Here is a 17,369-nt window from a genome sequence, read left to right as displayed (position 1 = left end):
GCATTATCTGACTATTTCCTTCAAGTGAAAACCAAGCAAGGAGGTACACACTTCTCTTTTATTATCAAATTTGCAAAAAGCTTTGTTTTTTTTTTCTTACTAAACAAACAGATTATTATCCCTTTTAAGCAAAGCACCAGGAGAGGGATTCTTGAGCCTCCACTCAGCTTAAAAAGGAACTGTGCTTAAACAAGAAGACAGATACTGGCTAAATGGAGAAAGTAAATAAATATTAGATATGAGAAAACTAGTGGGGGGAGGGGAATACATACATACAGATGTACACAAATTCGATTTATAGCATTATAGATTAATGAAGATTTTTTGGTGTATTCATGTTTGTATTAGGTGCCCCCAGTGACCAAAGCAGTGGCACATCCTCTCCCCTATGCGACAGTGGTTTGCACCTCAACTACCATCCCAACAACACGGTAAGAGCTTACATTTCTTTGATGAAATTACACAGAAGAATAATAATACTATAATAGCTAAGTGGAAGTTGTTAAATAATAAATTTAAATTTAAGGACATAAACGGACAGCAACATGGGAGGAGCTCTAATTAACACTGGAGATAGACAGTTCCATAGGGGGCAAAAAGAGTTGCCAGATATTATGGCTGCGAATTAAACTATGACAAATTATACAAGCTGAGATTGTGCCTTGATAGATGTGATTGATTACTATTTTTATCTGGGCAGTAGGGATTTTGCAAAAGTTTTTTCTTCTATATTATTTTCACTACATAAGAATTAAAATTATTAAAATGAAAATAAATCTATTTAAAGAAAAGGTAGAAAACTTTTTCAGAATATTTTTCCATCATTTTTATTTCATTTATTATCTAAAACTTTTGGCAAGGGATGATTTAGGTACATGTTTTTGCCTATTTTTAAGGTGAGAGCATTTTACTTCTAGTAACTTACACTTAAAATCTTACTGAAGAATGATAGCATTATGGAGCAAAGTCTCTTTAGGATGAAATGCTACAGATGTCTGATCAGATTTTTAGTAAAAGATGCCTTTGAAGTGCAACAAGGGGCTTTTAACAATTTTCTTAGCTAGAAATGCAAAATTTCCATTATTTTATATAGTTCTAAAGGGGTTTTTGCTGCATATTTGGCTTTGTGATAGGTGAAAATACTCAGATAAAATAAAAAGCACTGAATAAAAAAAACAATATACAGCATAATTATTACAGATATATTAAAAAAAAAAAACAGAAATGTAAGCATTGTTCAGTAAACTTTGCTGGCTTTAATTTCTGGCTTGTTTTGTTGATCTTTCATACTTCACTGGTAAAGGTTTCAAATAGGAGCCCAGAGACTGAAAAGCAAATAGCACAGATTTTAAGCCTAATTATAATCTGGAAAACCTTTAGGATTTATACACTTTTATGGAGCTGGAATTCATAAAAATGGGATAAACCCAATAAAACTAGTGTCTTAATGCAGGTTAAATAATAATAATAAAAATATACATATATATAAAACTAGTGCAACAACATCAGAAGCAGACTTATCTCAACAGTCTATATATGTATGCATGTATAAAGGCTATGCAGCAGATCCTAAACTTATTTTGCTAGCCACTTCATTTCTAACTTTGCTTTTAGGATAAAACCCATGTTTCCATTTGTGAATCCTATTTCTGCAGGTATCAAAACTTATCTAAATTAGCCATAGTTTCTATTTGAACTGATAATAATTTACTGAAACCAAATCTTTTTCTCTCAGTTTAAATAATATAATCGGGCACCATAAGTCTATAATTCACCCTAAATTAAATTCTTCTGCTGAAGACCAGTATGTGGTTCTTACCTCAGATGTTCCCTTGTAATGGGAAAAGAATGCTTCATAAAACCAAATGAGACCTCTGTATGAATTCCTAAATTATGTAGAACTCTTATGTCATGGTCCTTCTTTTTTTCTCAGAATATTCTCTAGAATGTATTATGACTTATGGCCATAGTCTATTTCTTAATTTATAGCCTTGGTGATTCACGTGAAGGAGACTTCTGACTCTGAATTTGGAGTAGATAGGGCTCGTTTTAGTCTTTTGCCAACAATTCAGAGTTATGCAGGTTAAAGGTAGAGTTAACATTTCTGCAGCCAGATCTAGGCCTACAGTTTGCGTCTAAACTTTTTACTGCATTTCAGCTTTTTCCTCAAGTTTAGTCACAGCTGAAAAAAGGTTCGTGAAAGCAGACAGAAAACATTAAAAATTCAAGACAATGTTCAAAACAATGTCCTAGCTTAGTCTTCCTAGCCAATCATTTATTTATATGGATTGAATCTATGGAATGTTTCAGCAGAGCTTCAATATTTTAAATAAGTGAATCTACTTATGAAGAGCCTGCTCTTCAGTTAAATTGGTGTTCATAGTGATTTTTATTTTATATACGTAAAAGATATATGAATATATATGTAAAAGTAAAGTTCAAGTTGGCAAAGCTTTATCATTCCATAGATCTTACACAAAAATAACGGTCTAGAAAAATACAAGGTGTACTTAATTTTTGTAATATTTATTTTATAGAAGGCAAAGGTAAGAAAAAATATGAGGTCTGAGATTAAAAAATTGTAAATGATGCAGGATCGACAGGTACAATTTTAGTGATATACTAAAAGTACTACATACATTTCAGTGAGAATCATGCTTCTTCAGAAAAATAACATCATCACTAGCACTGTTTTGTAAAGTGTTTTATAAACAAAGGAAGAGGTGTTGGATTTTTAAAAATAAATGCTAATAATTTCACTTTTTATAAGCATTTCTCATTCAAATCTATATTCTGTAAAAATACTGGTGAAATTAGACTGTAGATATTTAAATACTCATTCTTTGTAGATATGATCATAGACATGATGAAGTTCAATTTTCATATAAGTAATGTCTTGTGTAAATAGGTAAAATTAAAGTATTCATCATAAGCATGTAGTTTTGACTAAACAATTCTCATCACATGTGAAATCCCCTTCACAATTAACAGGTTTTGAGGTGATGTCATTAGAATAGACAGGTATGTAAATGTGTACAGGGCCACAGGAAACAAGTGAATTATGGTTGTATAGTGAATAATTTACAGATCACCTTTATTTAGGGTGCAGGTATAAAACTAGTAGCTAATAACGTGATACGTAGTAAATATTCACTTCTATGCATGAGTAGTAATTTCAAAAAAAGGACACAATCTGTTTTCCCTAAGTTTTTAGAATACTGTTCCTCACACTTCCTCTAAGCATATTGATGTTGAGGTTTATATAGATTTGTTTTATTTGTGAGAAAAAGTTCAGAATCTCTCCAGTGCTAGCCAAAACTGATGCCAAATGATTTGGGGAAAGTGGAACACAGTGCCAAATGAAATATAAAGTCTTTGATATCTATCTGTCTCTTTCCAAATCTGCTGAGTACTTATAATGAAGCCCAAAACTGAGAAGGACCTTTTAATCTTTTTCAGGATACATTATCATGTTCCTCATGGCCAGCATCCCCAGGACTTAGGTGGGAAAAAAGGTGGTGCGATCTCCGATTAATTCCACTTCTTCATTCACGGTTTTCCCAGTACCTTCCAGGATCAGATTTGTGCAGGTAAAGATGTTCAGAAACAAAGTTGGAACTTGACTTCTTGGTTCACAGATACAAGCCTTAGGCAGCTGCCTTGTTAGAGGAATGTCATTAGTAGTTCCATTGCAACTGTCAGAGACATGAAACAGGAGCTTTCATAACGGTCTGCCTAGGCCCACCTTGGCCCATATTCTGCTCTGGCGTCAGCCAAGACCAGGTATATGGGGAAGACGTGACCTTCCCTATTGCACCTAGTGGTCAGCACATTTCTCGGTTTGAGATTGCACATAGCTCATCACATTTAATAACTGCTTATGCTCCTGTCCTCAAAAGCTTCTTTCTAAGCTGCTTTTTTAAATACCTTTGGTTTTTGCAATGCACTGTGGCATTGAGCTCTGCAATGTAATTAAGTTTTTAAAATATACTTCCTTTGTTTGTGTTAAATCTCTCACCTGATAACTTCATTGGGTGAAATAATCCTGTTGTTCGGTGTTGTACTCCGGTCCTAGTGGTTAAAGTCTTGGGTGGTGTGCGTGTGACTCCCTGAATGCTGTATGAATGTTCGGGTGGTTGCTGCTCCCTTAACATTCAGGAACAGCAAGGTCTGGCTGCCCCATGGGGAAGGTGAGCCAAGGGCAGAGGGTGGCAGTGGGGCTGGATGAGGCAGTGTCCGTGCAGACAAGGGCCCTGTCCAGCTGCCTCTGGTGGAAGAGCAGAGCAGGCCTAGGCGTGGTCTTCAGATGAGTCCATCATGGTGAGGTGGGGCTCAGGTCAGGCTGGGAAGTAAGCCCACAGGTTGGGTCCAAATCAGTGGGGTACATGTCAAGGCACAGGCATAGCCACAACCAAACTCAGGCAAGGACCAAGGGCAAGGGCCTGAGCTGATATGCAGCTCCCGAGCGAAGGGAGGGACAGGTCCGCCACTCAAGCTCTTTCACAGCAGCCTGGTCCCACATCCCACAGCCACACGATGGCAGAGCTGGCCGGCAGAGCTGGCCTCAAGCACAGGCAGCTGGGCACCCAGCAGGGGGAAGAGAGTGGACTCTGAGCCCTGACCCTTGTATCAAGGGAAATGATAAATATGCATTCTTGATTTACATTTTTATAACTTCAGATGATGGTCTTCTGTTTTCCAGTTTGAAGGATCCCTATTTTTATCTCCTTTTAGGGAAACCCTTCCATAGCTCTGATTATTCTTGTTTTTCTCTCCGTTTCTTTCGTAATTCCAATATATCTTCAATGAGACAAGGTGATCAGGACTGCAAGGAGGATTCCTCTTGACTTATATTAAGACATAATGATGTTTTCCTTTTTTTTATTTGTTCTTATCTAATACTTTGTAATAACCTATTACCTTCTGACTGTCATAGCACTAAGGTGATGGTTTCCAGAGAATTGTTCGTAGTAACTCTTGCATTTCTTTCCTCGATATTTATAGTTACAGTAAGGTTCTTTGTTGCTTACATATAGCTAAGGTTATTTTTTCCCATATGTGTTACTTTGCATTTATTAACATTGAGTTTCATTGCTATTTTATCTCGCAATCACTGGAGAAGCTGTCCAAAGCTCATAGTCAGGTTTAAATTTATTGGATCCTATAGACCTACAACTTGTAATTGTTTATTTTAATATTATCCTAGTAAATCAGAAGAAATCAGAAAGGAAGACAAGAATAGGGCCACAAAAATGATCAGAGGGCTGGAACAACTCCCCTGTGAGGAAAGGCTGAAAGAGCTGAGGTTGTTCAGCCTGGAGAAGACAAGGCTGCGGGGAGACCTTATTGCAGCCTTTCAATACTTATAAGGGGGCTTATAAGAAAGATGGGGACAGTCTTTTTAGCAGGCCCTGTTGCGATACGACAAGGTGTAATGGTTTTAAACTAAAAGAGGGTAGATTCAGACTACATATAAGGAAGAAATTTTTCACGATGAGGGTGGTGAAACACTGGAATGGGTTGCCCAGAGAGGTGGTAGATGCCCCGTCCTTGGAAACATTCAAGGCCAGGCTGGATGGGGCTCTGAGCAACCTGATCTAGTTGTAGATGTCCCTGCCCATTGCAGGATGGTTGGACTAGATGACCTATAAAGGTCCTTTCCATCCCAAAGCATTCTATGATTCTATGAGTATTCTGGAACGATTACTGTTTTTCCAGTGTTATACATTTCAATAGAAAAGAAAGTAGGTACAAAATCAACAAGGCAAAGTATATAAATACGATCATACTTGTTAAAGTTTTAAATACCTAGGTATCATGTGGATTAATTTATCATCTGTATATATAAGAATGAAGTTCTAATACTAAAAAATTCTGAGAGTGTCAGCATGGAAGACATTAACTGGAGGACAGCTGTCTACAGTTATAGAGCATGTTTCTCCATTACCTCTTCTAACCCATCAGAAACATTAACTCTTAAAATAAGCACAAAGGACTTATAATTTGTGACTCTGTGAAGCCTCACTAATTGAAATAAACTCTGGCTTTCCCGTGTAACCTTCATGTCTGCCAGCTTAAATGTGTGTCTGGGAAGAATAGCGTGTTATGCTATACCCTGATGGCTCATCAGGCATTAGCGGTTTAAAATTTCCTGTTCCTCTGTTCATACACATGTAAAATTACCCAATTAATACAGAAAAGCTTCATTTATATTTCTGGAAAGACTGTTCCATGAAAGAACCTCCCCGGTATCTTTTCTCTGTTTTGCTCACCCTTCCAGTATTTCTATGGGTCCTACAGTCAACTGATACCATCTGCCCCCAGGGCTGGGTTTGTGATCTCCCCCAGAAACTAGAGGAAGAGGAGTGTTCTTCAACTCAGTTTGGGCTTTGCATGGGGTGAATTTTATTGTTTCTTATTACAGCCTGCTTCCTTCTCATTGGTTCTCAGCAAACATTTGAAAGTTGCACAAAATCCTCCCACGGCCTCAGTTAATTCTAAGGGCTGTGGTTTCTTAGAAGTACACTACCTAGTTCTGCCAGCCATTTTCCTATTCACAGAGCTGCAATTAAAGCAGGTTAGGCAATAGTCGTTTCACCACTAGATAATTGTGAAGCTAAAAACAGCCTGCAGCTTTTGACTGGTAATAGCAAAATCATATTTACTTGGCTGCATGATCCTTGTTTTATTGAGGAACAATGGCTGGCCCAGGGAGTCAAGGTGTAAACCAAAGGCTATGATGGCTTATGTTGAATTGAATAGAACTACTCACAGGGAAAATTAGGACATATTCAACTATTCATAGATCTAGAATTTTAAAATTCAGTCTTCTGCATCAATAAAATACAACCTTAAAGTGCACATTATAGAACTTGTACATTATAGAGAAAGATTTTTATGTAGCAATGATATTCCTGAGATTTGAATTTCCAGAAAATAAATATAAAAATATATTCATACAAAACAAAATATCTGAATTCATACTCAAACCTTGAATAACTACTCTGATAATTTTCTCCTTTTGTCCTTCTATGGTGTCTAACATGAGAAAGTAAGAGTACCTGAAGGAAACAAAAATGCAGTATAAACACGAGAGAGGAAGTAGTGGGTTTTTTTTCAAAAAAACATTGAACCAACATTTTATGTTGCTAGCAAGACAGTTTGTAAGAGTCCTTTAAATTAGTGTAAACAATTTAAAACGTGACTCCCTCTCAAAATTTGTTATGAGAGAAAGGTAGATAATTTTTAAAAGGGACTGCTATAAAGAGCAACATTAAGGAAAGGATATTGAAAATAATATAAGAAAGCAACAAGAAATGGAATTTAATTAATTACATTTTCTGTAGTTAATATTTACAAGCTGTTTTCACTATGTAAAGCCTCATAACTTTTTATGTTTCAGAGTTTGAAAAGACCGGCACAGAAATGCATCATATCATTATCACATACACTATTACGCCACATAATCGTATTCTAGCTTTCCTAGTGGGATGCTTAAGACACATGAATTCCAGAGGGTATTTATATAAAATTGCAGAGGGCATTGAGGTTAATCTTGGAAAGCTTCTTAATTTCAAATACAACTCCTGAGTTCCAGAAAGCACAGAACCTGAGATGTGTACTTGAATAAAAATTCATCTGATCTTAAGTTTTTTTGCTGTATTATAAAGTGATTAATCTACTATTTGTTCTGTTTAATACAAAACACATATTTAATACCTTATTTTTTCAAGTTTGTGTGGTAGTATGGACTTTGGCTGGTAGACTAATTCAAGAAAATACTATTACAATAATCTAAGGCTAAGGATATCTACTGCCAAGACTACATTCAGAAGTAATTGATTAGGTAGCCATGCATCTTATAGTCTGTGTGTGTTGATACTTGGGCAAGAACATTCTGGATGAATAGCTTTGTATGTGCACAAATCAAATACCTAGGAACAGCAGAAACAGTCTGATGCCCTGAATGCATCAGATTCACTGTGTTTGTAGTGTAAGGAAAATTTGTGCATTAGGACTGAATCTGGAACATACTGGGTTTTCTTTGCTTGTGCAGGTTAGTATCACACATTAATACATTCCTTGGATTCCTACTTTGGTTTACCATACGCTGAGTAGAAAGAAGGAGAGTCCTGAACATAATGCTGTTTTTCCTGAAAAAGTTAATCAACAAATTTGTCTGAGCATCATGCTATGCTCTTTATGTACAGACTTATTTAGAATTTTATTCTGGAAGAATTTACTATTTATATTTATAGCCATTTAAAATAAAGGATATAGTAAAGAAATGCTAGATACATTACCTGAAGATGCTTTAAACAAATCTTCCTCAAAAACTTTACCTGAATTATTGTGAAAATGAGTCATTGAAAGAAGTAGCTCTCAGTTTGTACCTTTGGATTTTAAGGAAAAATCACTACCTGTGTGAAAAGGCAACTAAACTGATATGTTAGCTGATGGATTTAGATAAACCACTGGTCTCTGCATGATCGTGTTAGGATATATAAGTCTTATCCTCCTGTAAGAGCTTGTTCTCGTGACGGGACTCTCAAACCAAATGGCTCTAATTAATTTTTAATGCTTCTCCTGACTGAAGGAAAAGCCTGTACTTGACATGGATGCAGCAAAGACCTTTGTCGTAGAGATAGATATTAGCGCTACATTCTACACAACTAGAATATAATTTCAAGAGGTAAAAAACCCCTACCTTTGCAGAACGGATATCTGTCTTGAGATGTCAGAAAATGTCATCAGTGACACTCAGTTTTACACTGAAGATAGCACTCAGTTTGACTGACCCATTCTCAAAGAATACGAATGATGTACTTGATTTTAAACCGTGTACTACTGAGCATTAATGGATGGGTTTGTAGCGGAATGCCAGCAGGGGAATTTAGTATTCCTTGTATGTTTAGTAATCTCTTACTCTGGGATATGGGTTAATATTGAGATTTTTTGGTTCTGAAGGCAGAGACCTGTGAGCCTTCCGAAGGCTGTTAGCCAAGAAGGCTATTTACTGAAGAAATTAGATTTGCTACTGCTTTAGCATCTGAAAGTTTTCTCTTGTTCTATAATTGCTCAGCACTCAGCTGTGGAAAGTCAGTCTATAATGCATGAGAGATTATTGTGTAGGTGCCCAGATTGGTGCCGGGATAGAGGCACCCAGGTGGCCACTGCTTTTGTCATTGGATGTCTCTTGGCATTCCAGTGTATTTTGCTAATGATACTATATTCAGAAATGCAATTGGAAAAATCATTAAAGCTACCTGATCGATTTTGAATTCTCCAGCTTTTCTATCAGTAGTTTAGAAGAGGATCAAAATTCTATAACCAAGAACAGCCAACAAAGGGTATCCAGAAGGAATCTGACTGTATATAAATGATATATTAGGAGAATTAAACAAAAGTTGTTGAGAAACATGTACTGTATTCCACTGAATTTCTCAAATGATTGCCTACAGTGTCCAGTGCACACTTTCCTTCTCTGTGATATGCAGTATTAAAGTATTAGCTCTTTGGTATGCATCAGCTATTTTACTTGTTTAGCTTCTGAACTCACAGAGTGTTGGTCAAGGTTCCGTGGACCTAGTCTATGGAATTTTTTTATAGCTTTATGTAAACTTAATATAGTCTGAGTTGACCTTTTAGCATAATCTATTTAATATGCCAGGTATTTATAAAACATAAAACCCAGCAATTTATCAGTGTTCAATGGCTGACCTTTGTTGGAGCTGAAAGAAAAGCATTTCTACAAGTATTGTTAAGATGATGTGCTAGAACAGATGAAATTTTCTTCTGACCTGATCTGTTATGACATGTCTATAGGCAAAATGCGTTCCAAGTAATTGCTGTGGATGGAGTTTGCAGTGGAATAATTCAGTGTCTCTCTACTGAAGACAGTATTGACTGGCTACAAGCAATAGCAAGTAACATTTCCAACCTCACAAAGCACAATGTAAGTATGGATCCAAGTAAGCCAGAAGGTTTCCCAATCATATTTGATTATAACTGTCATAAAAGCCTAATGGGTTCACACACAGAATTATCTGCATATAAACAGTGCTTGAGGCTGTCTGAGAGAAGTCAACTCAAGTTTGTCATCAAATCAGACTTTGTGAGAAATCATTGAATGGGAAGATATTCTCCCCTACAGTCGTATAGTTCACTTCATCGCTATCAGAGTTACTCGCTTCTTAGCAATACCAGCTAGCATTAGAAACAAAGACCAGACACAAAGGAGAAAGACAGGCGTGATGGGTAAGTACATATAAAAGAAAAAATTCTGTACTTTCTGCATTGTTTGAGAAAGCACATCTATATAAAGACTGGTATAATCAGAGAGGAAACAGCCTCAAGCTGCGCCAGGGGAAGTTTAGGTTGGATATTAGGAGAAACTTCTTCACCAAAAGGGTAGTCAGGCACTGGAACAGGCTGCCCAGGGAAGTGGTTGAGTGTCCATCCCTGGAGGTATTTAAAAGACGGGTAGACGTGGTGCTCGAGGACATAGTTTAGTGGTGGACTTGGCAGTGCTAGGTTAACGGTTGGACTCGATGATCTTAAGGGTGTTTTCCAACCTAAACAATTCTATGATTCTATGATTCTATGATCTGAATTAGATATTAGGTCTGTTTAGGTATCATCTAACACAAGGAGAATGGCAAGGTGCCTCTGTGATATAGATACAGATGTTTATTATCCACAAAGATAAAATGCATTTATACTTCATGCACTGTACTTTTATTATCTGATCTTGTGGGATAGATATCTCTTTTTATTGAAGCAAGAATAAATGTTATGCAAAAGTTTTGCCAAACTACTAGTAAGTTCGACTGAAAGGTCTTCTGGACCTGCCTAGGATGTATTTTGGATTTGATAGATGACATAGTTTTTCCTGTAGAAGTATACGATATCTTTCCTGTTTTTCCTCAAAAAATACAGAACACATGGGTAACTCCATTATTTTGAATTGAGTTATAACAAGGAAGCCCTTGAGTATTTAATTTATATTCTCTTATTTCCTTAAATCTGTTTTAGCCTCCCAAACCTGCCTCTAAATTTGCTTTTGTTTCAAATACAGGGAATACATTGAAGGAAATTGTATTTCTTGCAGATTTATATTCAAGATGCAAAACTATGTTCCATCTGGAAGCAATATGTAGAAGTCATTGTATTATAAAAACGTGACAGACATGAATTCATCCACCATCTGCAAGCTTCCACGCAATACAAGCCAACTTTATGGCTATTTATTCATCCTTACAATGCTGTTGCTGTATAGAACCTGTCTTGTCTCACTAGGCACCCTGACAAATGAGGGTGCTGTTTTTTTCTCTTGCCATCTTTAGTTCAGACTATTAATGATTCTTCCTACCTAAAGCAGTGTATTTGTTTACTTATAACAATAGATAGATGAACCTAAATTTTATTTGATAATGCTTTATGTAGCTCTGATGAGACTATAATTATGGTTGCTTAGTGTAACTTGAATTTTGGTAATGCACTGTTGTTATATGATATATTTTGTATTTACTTTATCCCAAAGACATCCTGTAAAATAACTGTGAGAGTTAGGGCTTATGACAATTATCCATGAATCTATTTTTAGAACTATCTGAATCGTTCATAGCCATATGAATTTATGGAAACCAGTGAGACTCTCTTTTCTGTAATATATTTTTCTTTTAAATTGTCAGGTGTCAGAAAGAATTAGCTATTTGACAGCATACGTGATAAGTGAAAATAAGAAACATTAGAGACACAGAAGGGAAAAAACCCAAACTGTTGCTCAGAACAACGATTAGATGTGATTAGAGGTCCCTGTATTTTCTTTCTTTACAAGATGGTTATTGACATACACATACTGTTGATGTTAGCATTTTTCCTCTGAGAGAGGCATTTGCTCACAGTCATTCTCCCTTACTGTGGCATTCAGTACCAAAGAAAAAAAGAGAGTATAGGACTTTATTTGAACTTTTGGGCAAATTGACTGATTTTTAGTTTCAATTAACATCTTATTTCTATCTAGGGGTTATGGAAAATAATTTGTTTCATTTCAATACCATGTAGCTCACAGAAATGTTAACTTACACACTCTTTCCCACATGTACCTTTTGAAAAAGAAGGAAGCAGATGAAAATAAGAAAGACTATGAAAACTAAATTGTTTCTGAAAGCATTTCCTTTACCAGTGTGTCAAGTTTGGACTCTGTATATTTGGGTGGGATTTATCTTGCCTACCTTTGATGTCTTAAAGCAGAATGTCCGAAGAGTGATCCTTATGATTTACTTTCAACATCTACTTTATGATGAGATTAATTCCCTCAGGACATGTCTGTCTTTCCTTGGACTGGTAAGGGACCCTGGAGTGGTGAGTTCAGACTTCTATACCTAAGGAGACATGTATATCCTGTCACTGGTGTCTTTGAGGGGCCAGAGAGGATTTCTCTGAATAAATCTGCCAAAGAAATGCCTGGATATTTTGACAAAAAGCTGGCTGAAAAAAATCATCTGATGGTTCAAACCCCACAAATGTGTGTGGGAAGAACATGGCTTTCTCTCCCTAGGTTCTCATATGTATCTTACAGTTGTGAAATGCAAGTCCCTGCCTCCAAAATCTCATGTTTAAGTCTATAGTTCAATTAAATTTTTATAAGGATAATGCCAACATCTCTTCTGTCATGATCTATATGTCCACACCTGACACAAAGGTGGTGTGACTCAATTGCAGAATCATCTTTGTAGCCAGTACCTACCAAAGAACAAGAAGATAACAAAAAGGCAGGAGTAGAAACAAAACCAAAATGTCTTGACATCATCATCTTTGAAGGGCAGTGTTGCTAATTGAATATACGTAATGGAGCTGGAAGATGGCATCTAGACTATTGGACTATCAATCATTGTACAGTGTGAGATAAAACTTGTATTATTATGCAACAAGATAGTTACAGTTTTAATGCAGAGATATAGAAAATTATATTCTATTACAGAAGAGATTAAAATAAAATCAGTATGCTCACTGATCTAGTTGACTTCATTTCAAATTTTCATCAAAAAACAGACTTCAGGTATGCACTCTTTTTCTTTGTATTCAGTAAATTAGAACTAGTGTCCTCCAGTGTCTGTAGCATATAGAGAGTGATACTGCTAATTTTAATTTCTTTAGCTCCCCAGAAACCGTAGAAAGATTACATATGAGATGAAATACATCACTTTAAAATTACAAAACATGAATTGACTTGTATATTGGTATGCAACGAAAGCGCATACTATAGAAATGCACTGTTGAAAGTGACTTAATATCTCACTATAATTGACGATGTGATGAATCCATAAAGATCATTCATTTCTGAAGATGGGTTCCCTCCAACTTGAGTCACTTGAGCTGCATCTGTGTTAAAATATCATCAGTTTTAGCAATAACTTAAAAAAAACAGAAGGGTTATATTAAGCCCACAGTTTAGACTAAGCAATCCTGAAACTGAAGTTCATGTGCTTAAACCTTAACACGTTAAATTGAACCTAGACTTGGGAACTCTAATTCCTCTACGAAATGATGGTAGAAAAGGGTTTTACCTGTTTTGTTGCCAGTTTAGATGTCAGGCCAAAGATGATTAGAAAGGGAACAAGCTGCTGCTTCTAACTTTTCTTACTCGTGCTCCAAGTATGAATTTTCAGTTCTGCTGTTCCAATTCAGCTGTGAACTATTGGCCTTTCCATGAACTTTTAAACTGTATTAATTTCTGTGGTAATTAATACTGATTTCTATTCTTTACCATCTATTTTGATAAAGAATTTTATGATGACAGTATCCAATAGGTCACATAACTTTTAAAAAAACTATGCTCTGGAAGAGTCTAAGAAAATACTCCAAAATCATGTGGTCTATAAAGATCCACCTGTTGCCAATACATCCCTAACTGGTGCAATTTTCAAAGGACTCAAAGGCAAAATTTTTAATGGCTTTAGCAGCAATGAGATTTTACCCAAGGTCTTTTCCAAACTTGGTTCAATTGAAAATTATTTGAGTGCCACAATATCCTATTCAAGTGCTGCCAAAATTAAAAATAAAAATAAAAAAAAAGGTCATAAGCCCTTCTGTCCCTCATAACGGAAGAATAATTAAAAAATACATTGCATCTAGCATATACCTTAATTGAGTCTTTGGGGATTTATCCTCCCAACTCAATATTTGTCACTCTTCCCCATTGCTTTCTCTGTGGCAGATTTTTATACAGTGAGTGCAATGATACTTCTTTTCCCTTTCCTCTTCCGTCATTTCCTTGGGAGGCACTGCAGCAATTGTACATTTATGCTTCTTACCTTGAAGCTAGCACCTGACAGAGAAGAAACATGAACTTCCTCAGGCAAGAATGACAGGCAACTGAGGTAAGGTTGCCAAGCAGGAGGTGACAAAAAGTTAGTTTTAAATTATCCTGAGAACACCCGTAAGATCTTGCACAACTTAGTTCACCGTAACTTCACTTTATTCCATCATGGTACATTTCGGTTGAAGGAACGAGGTTGAGATTGGTCTCTTCTCCCAAGTAACAAGTGATAGGATGAGAGGAAATGGCCACGAGCTGCACCAGGGGAAGTTTAGGTTGGATATTAGGAGAAACTTCTTCACCAAAAGGGTAGTCAGGCATTGGAACAGGCTGCCCAGGGAAGTGGTTGAGTGTCCATCCCTGGAGGTATTTAAAAGACGGGTAGACGTGGTGCTTGAGGACATAGTTTAGTGGTGGACTTGGCAGTGCTAGGTTAACGGTTGGACTCGATGACGTTAAGGGTCTTTTCCAGCCCTAACGATTCTATGATTCTATGATTTTCTGGGTAAAATAACATGTATCTGAAATTAATGAGGCACACATATGTTGATGGTGGAAGCATGGCAGTAACGTGAAAGCAGTAGGATTAAGAGGTCTATGCACTGAGTATGAGTTTGGCACAATGTATGTGTTTTCCCGAACTTAAGCCTTTATTTTGAACAAAGTTCAAAAGTTCAATTGAAATAATGGCTTTAATCATATGCTTAAAATGTAATGCCTAATCAAAGAAACTGCTACTAAGAGGACAAATAAATTTGTCCTCACTTTCACTGGAGAAAAGAGAACAATAATACTTAATGTTTGCAATGCTGAAGTTTGGGTAATTGTTTAGGGATTCTGTAAGTCACTACACAGAGGGAGAGAAAAAAAGTACAAAACAGGAGGAAAAAACCAAATTAGAATAATATGTTCTGTTCCGCTTGTGGGAGGAATAAAATATGACAGGACTACATTCAGTGTTTAGTAAGTTATTGAAATAAATTAGTAGTACCTGTCTCATTTTTCTGGTGCATGTTACCACCAGTAAGAACATACTGTGGAATGTTATATTACGTGAATATATCAATGTCACTCATATGAAGTGAACAGATTTAACTTTTCAATTTTTTAGTTGAAATAGCATGACAGGCCATCAGGATGCTCTGATGTTAGTCATTTTGGAGTTTTCAGGGATTTTGTGCTCTTAGATGCCCTGTGAATTGTGTATTACAATAATATTTAACTTTTTGTTTGTTACTAACCTATGCATGTTTGGAGCAAATCCAAAAAGGTCAACATTAGTATCAAACCTCATACAGTGGTACATTCTATAGTAGTGCAAAAGAGAAACACTGTCTATAATTTAGAAGTTGAAAACCTTATAAAATGAAGACCAAAACAACAGAAGATTAGGGGAAGTCTCCAAAATATTGCCAATAGAATAATTTTTACATATATTATTTACTTTTCCCAAGACAGAACTGAACAGATAAATTGGAGTTATCAAATAAATGTATGTTCAACTGGTTTTTAAGCATTCAGATGTTTACAGAGTTCTGACACTTCAATTTTTTGTTCTGCATCCCATTCTAGAGCTTGTAAACGGAAGCCTGTAGAGGTAGTCATTCCAATGTTGATATTAAGGTCTCTGTAGGAACATTTAAAACTCAGAACTGGATATGCTTGTAACATACTGCTGCCATTTTTTTTTCCATATATGGTTCTTTTAAGGCACATAGATCTAAGTGAATAAATGTAGTCAGTGCAGCATCAAAATTACAGAAATCAAGTCTCTCCTATTTTTCCTTCCTTTTTTAACATGGGATGTTACTAGCCTGACATTTAAAAACACATCTGTTTCCATGGCACTGTTATCAAGTGTTACATATGGCCTTGTATCATATTTACTTACATTGTGGGCAATTTGCTGCATGTCTTATTTCACTAACTTGTTACCTGTACCTTGTTCACTGAAGAATTGTGGGATATTTTATATTCACTTGGGTGTACTGATTTAGCTGCAAAGAAAAGTTGTCTTGCCAAACTATATTTCTGTTGCTCCAATGTGTTTCATCTGCACTTTTATAATGTATCGGAGTTTAAAGGACAATGTCTAGCATGTGACAGGTCAGGAAAACAGTGCAAGAAAAGAATATTTCTTCCAGAATAGTCACCTTGTTTGGGAAACCTGTAGCAAGAAACTTCTGTCTTCATAGTGGGAGCACTTGTTATGACACATTCTGATTATGGTGACAGCATTCATCATTGACATGCAGCCTTGCAGTCTTGATTTGGAAAAAATATTGTAAACTTCAATTAGTCATGATAGCTTTTCAAATGAAATAAAATTGCCTTTCTGTACCAAATGTCTCCCAAATGTTAGATCTATTAATGCTATTTTTAATAATATCTTTCCAGATTTGCTGTACATAGTATCACAAGTCTTGCAGCAGTCAATAATATCTAATAAAAATATTGTCATCTGTATTACTATAAATTACCACTATACAGCTCTAAAATACAATTTAAGAGAAACAATGTCCTTAGAGACAATAAAATAAAAAGCCCTTTTTTTAAATATTCTTCAAACAGAAGAACTGCAATTTACCTCTTAAATGTAAGCCTTAAAAAGGAAAGCCACATTATTGCAGAGAAGATTTTTGCAGTCTATCTATGATGCTGTCACACAGCAAAGAATCCCTGCACTTTATCTGATTCATCCAATTTTGTATGGAGTCAAATTAAATTGTAGCCTTGCACTAGTATTTAAATAAAAGCAAAACATCAGAATATTCAATACATTCTTTAATCTATGTAGGATTTATGTTAAGCTCTGACACTCTTTCTCTTCCTTCATTCCATTCTTGAAGGCTTAAGTTGACACACTATAATAAAGACTATAATCTGTTTAGTTACGGAGACACTTTGGAGGGATGTCATACTTGCTCTCAACATCTCACCCTGGTGAAAGGTAGCAAGGAGCCTGCAATTAAGAAAAAAAAAAAAATCTCTTCGTTGGTTTAAAGTGGCAAAGAAACAATGACAAGAATAAAGGAAGTAGGAGCAG

The 17,369-nt window shown here is 35.9% G+C and overlaps 1 protein-coding gene across 1 annotated transcript in view; it reads left to right on the top strand.

Moving 5' to 3' along the window:
* SNTG1 (syntrophin gamma 1) overlaps positions 1-17,369 on the top strand; it is a gene marked incomplete at both ends in the record, with an annotated part of 163,496 nt that overhangs the window by 53,812 nt on the left and 92,315 nt on the right. Inside the window, 3 exons of the mRNA XM_082310700.1 lie at positions 349-431; positions 3,460-3,590; positions 9,826-9,955. Of these exons, the coding sequence (XP_082166826.1) occupies positions 349-431; positions 3,460-3,590; positions 9,826-9,955 (344 nt within the window). The remainder of the gene's footprint in view (positions 1-348; positions 432-3,459; positions 3,591-9,825; positions 9,956-17,369) is intronic.

Source organism: Platalea leucorodia, assembly GCF_965183815.1.
Source record: "Platalea leucorodia genome assembly, chromosome: 1".
In the NCBI taxonomy this organism is placed as follows: Eukaryota; Metazoa; Chordata; class Aves; order Pelecaniformes; family Threskiornithidae; genus Platalea; species Platalea leucorodia.
Note: the sequence above shows the minus strand (reverse complement) of the source record. Positions and strands in the feature narration are given on the sequence as shown.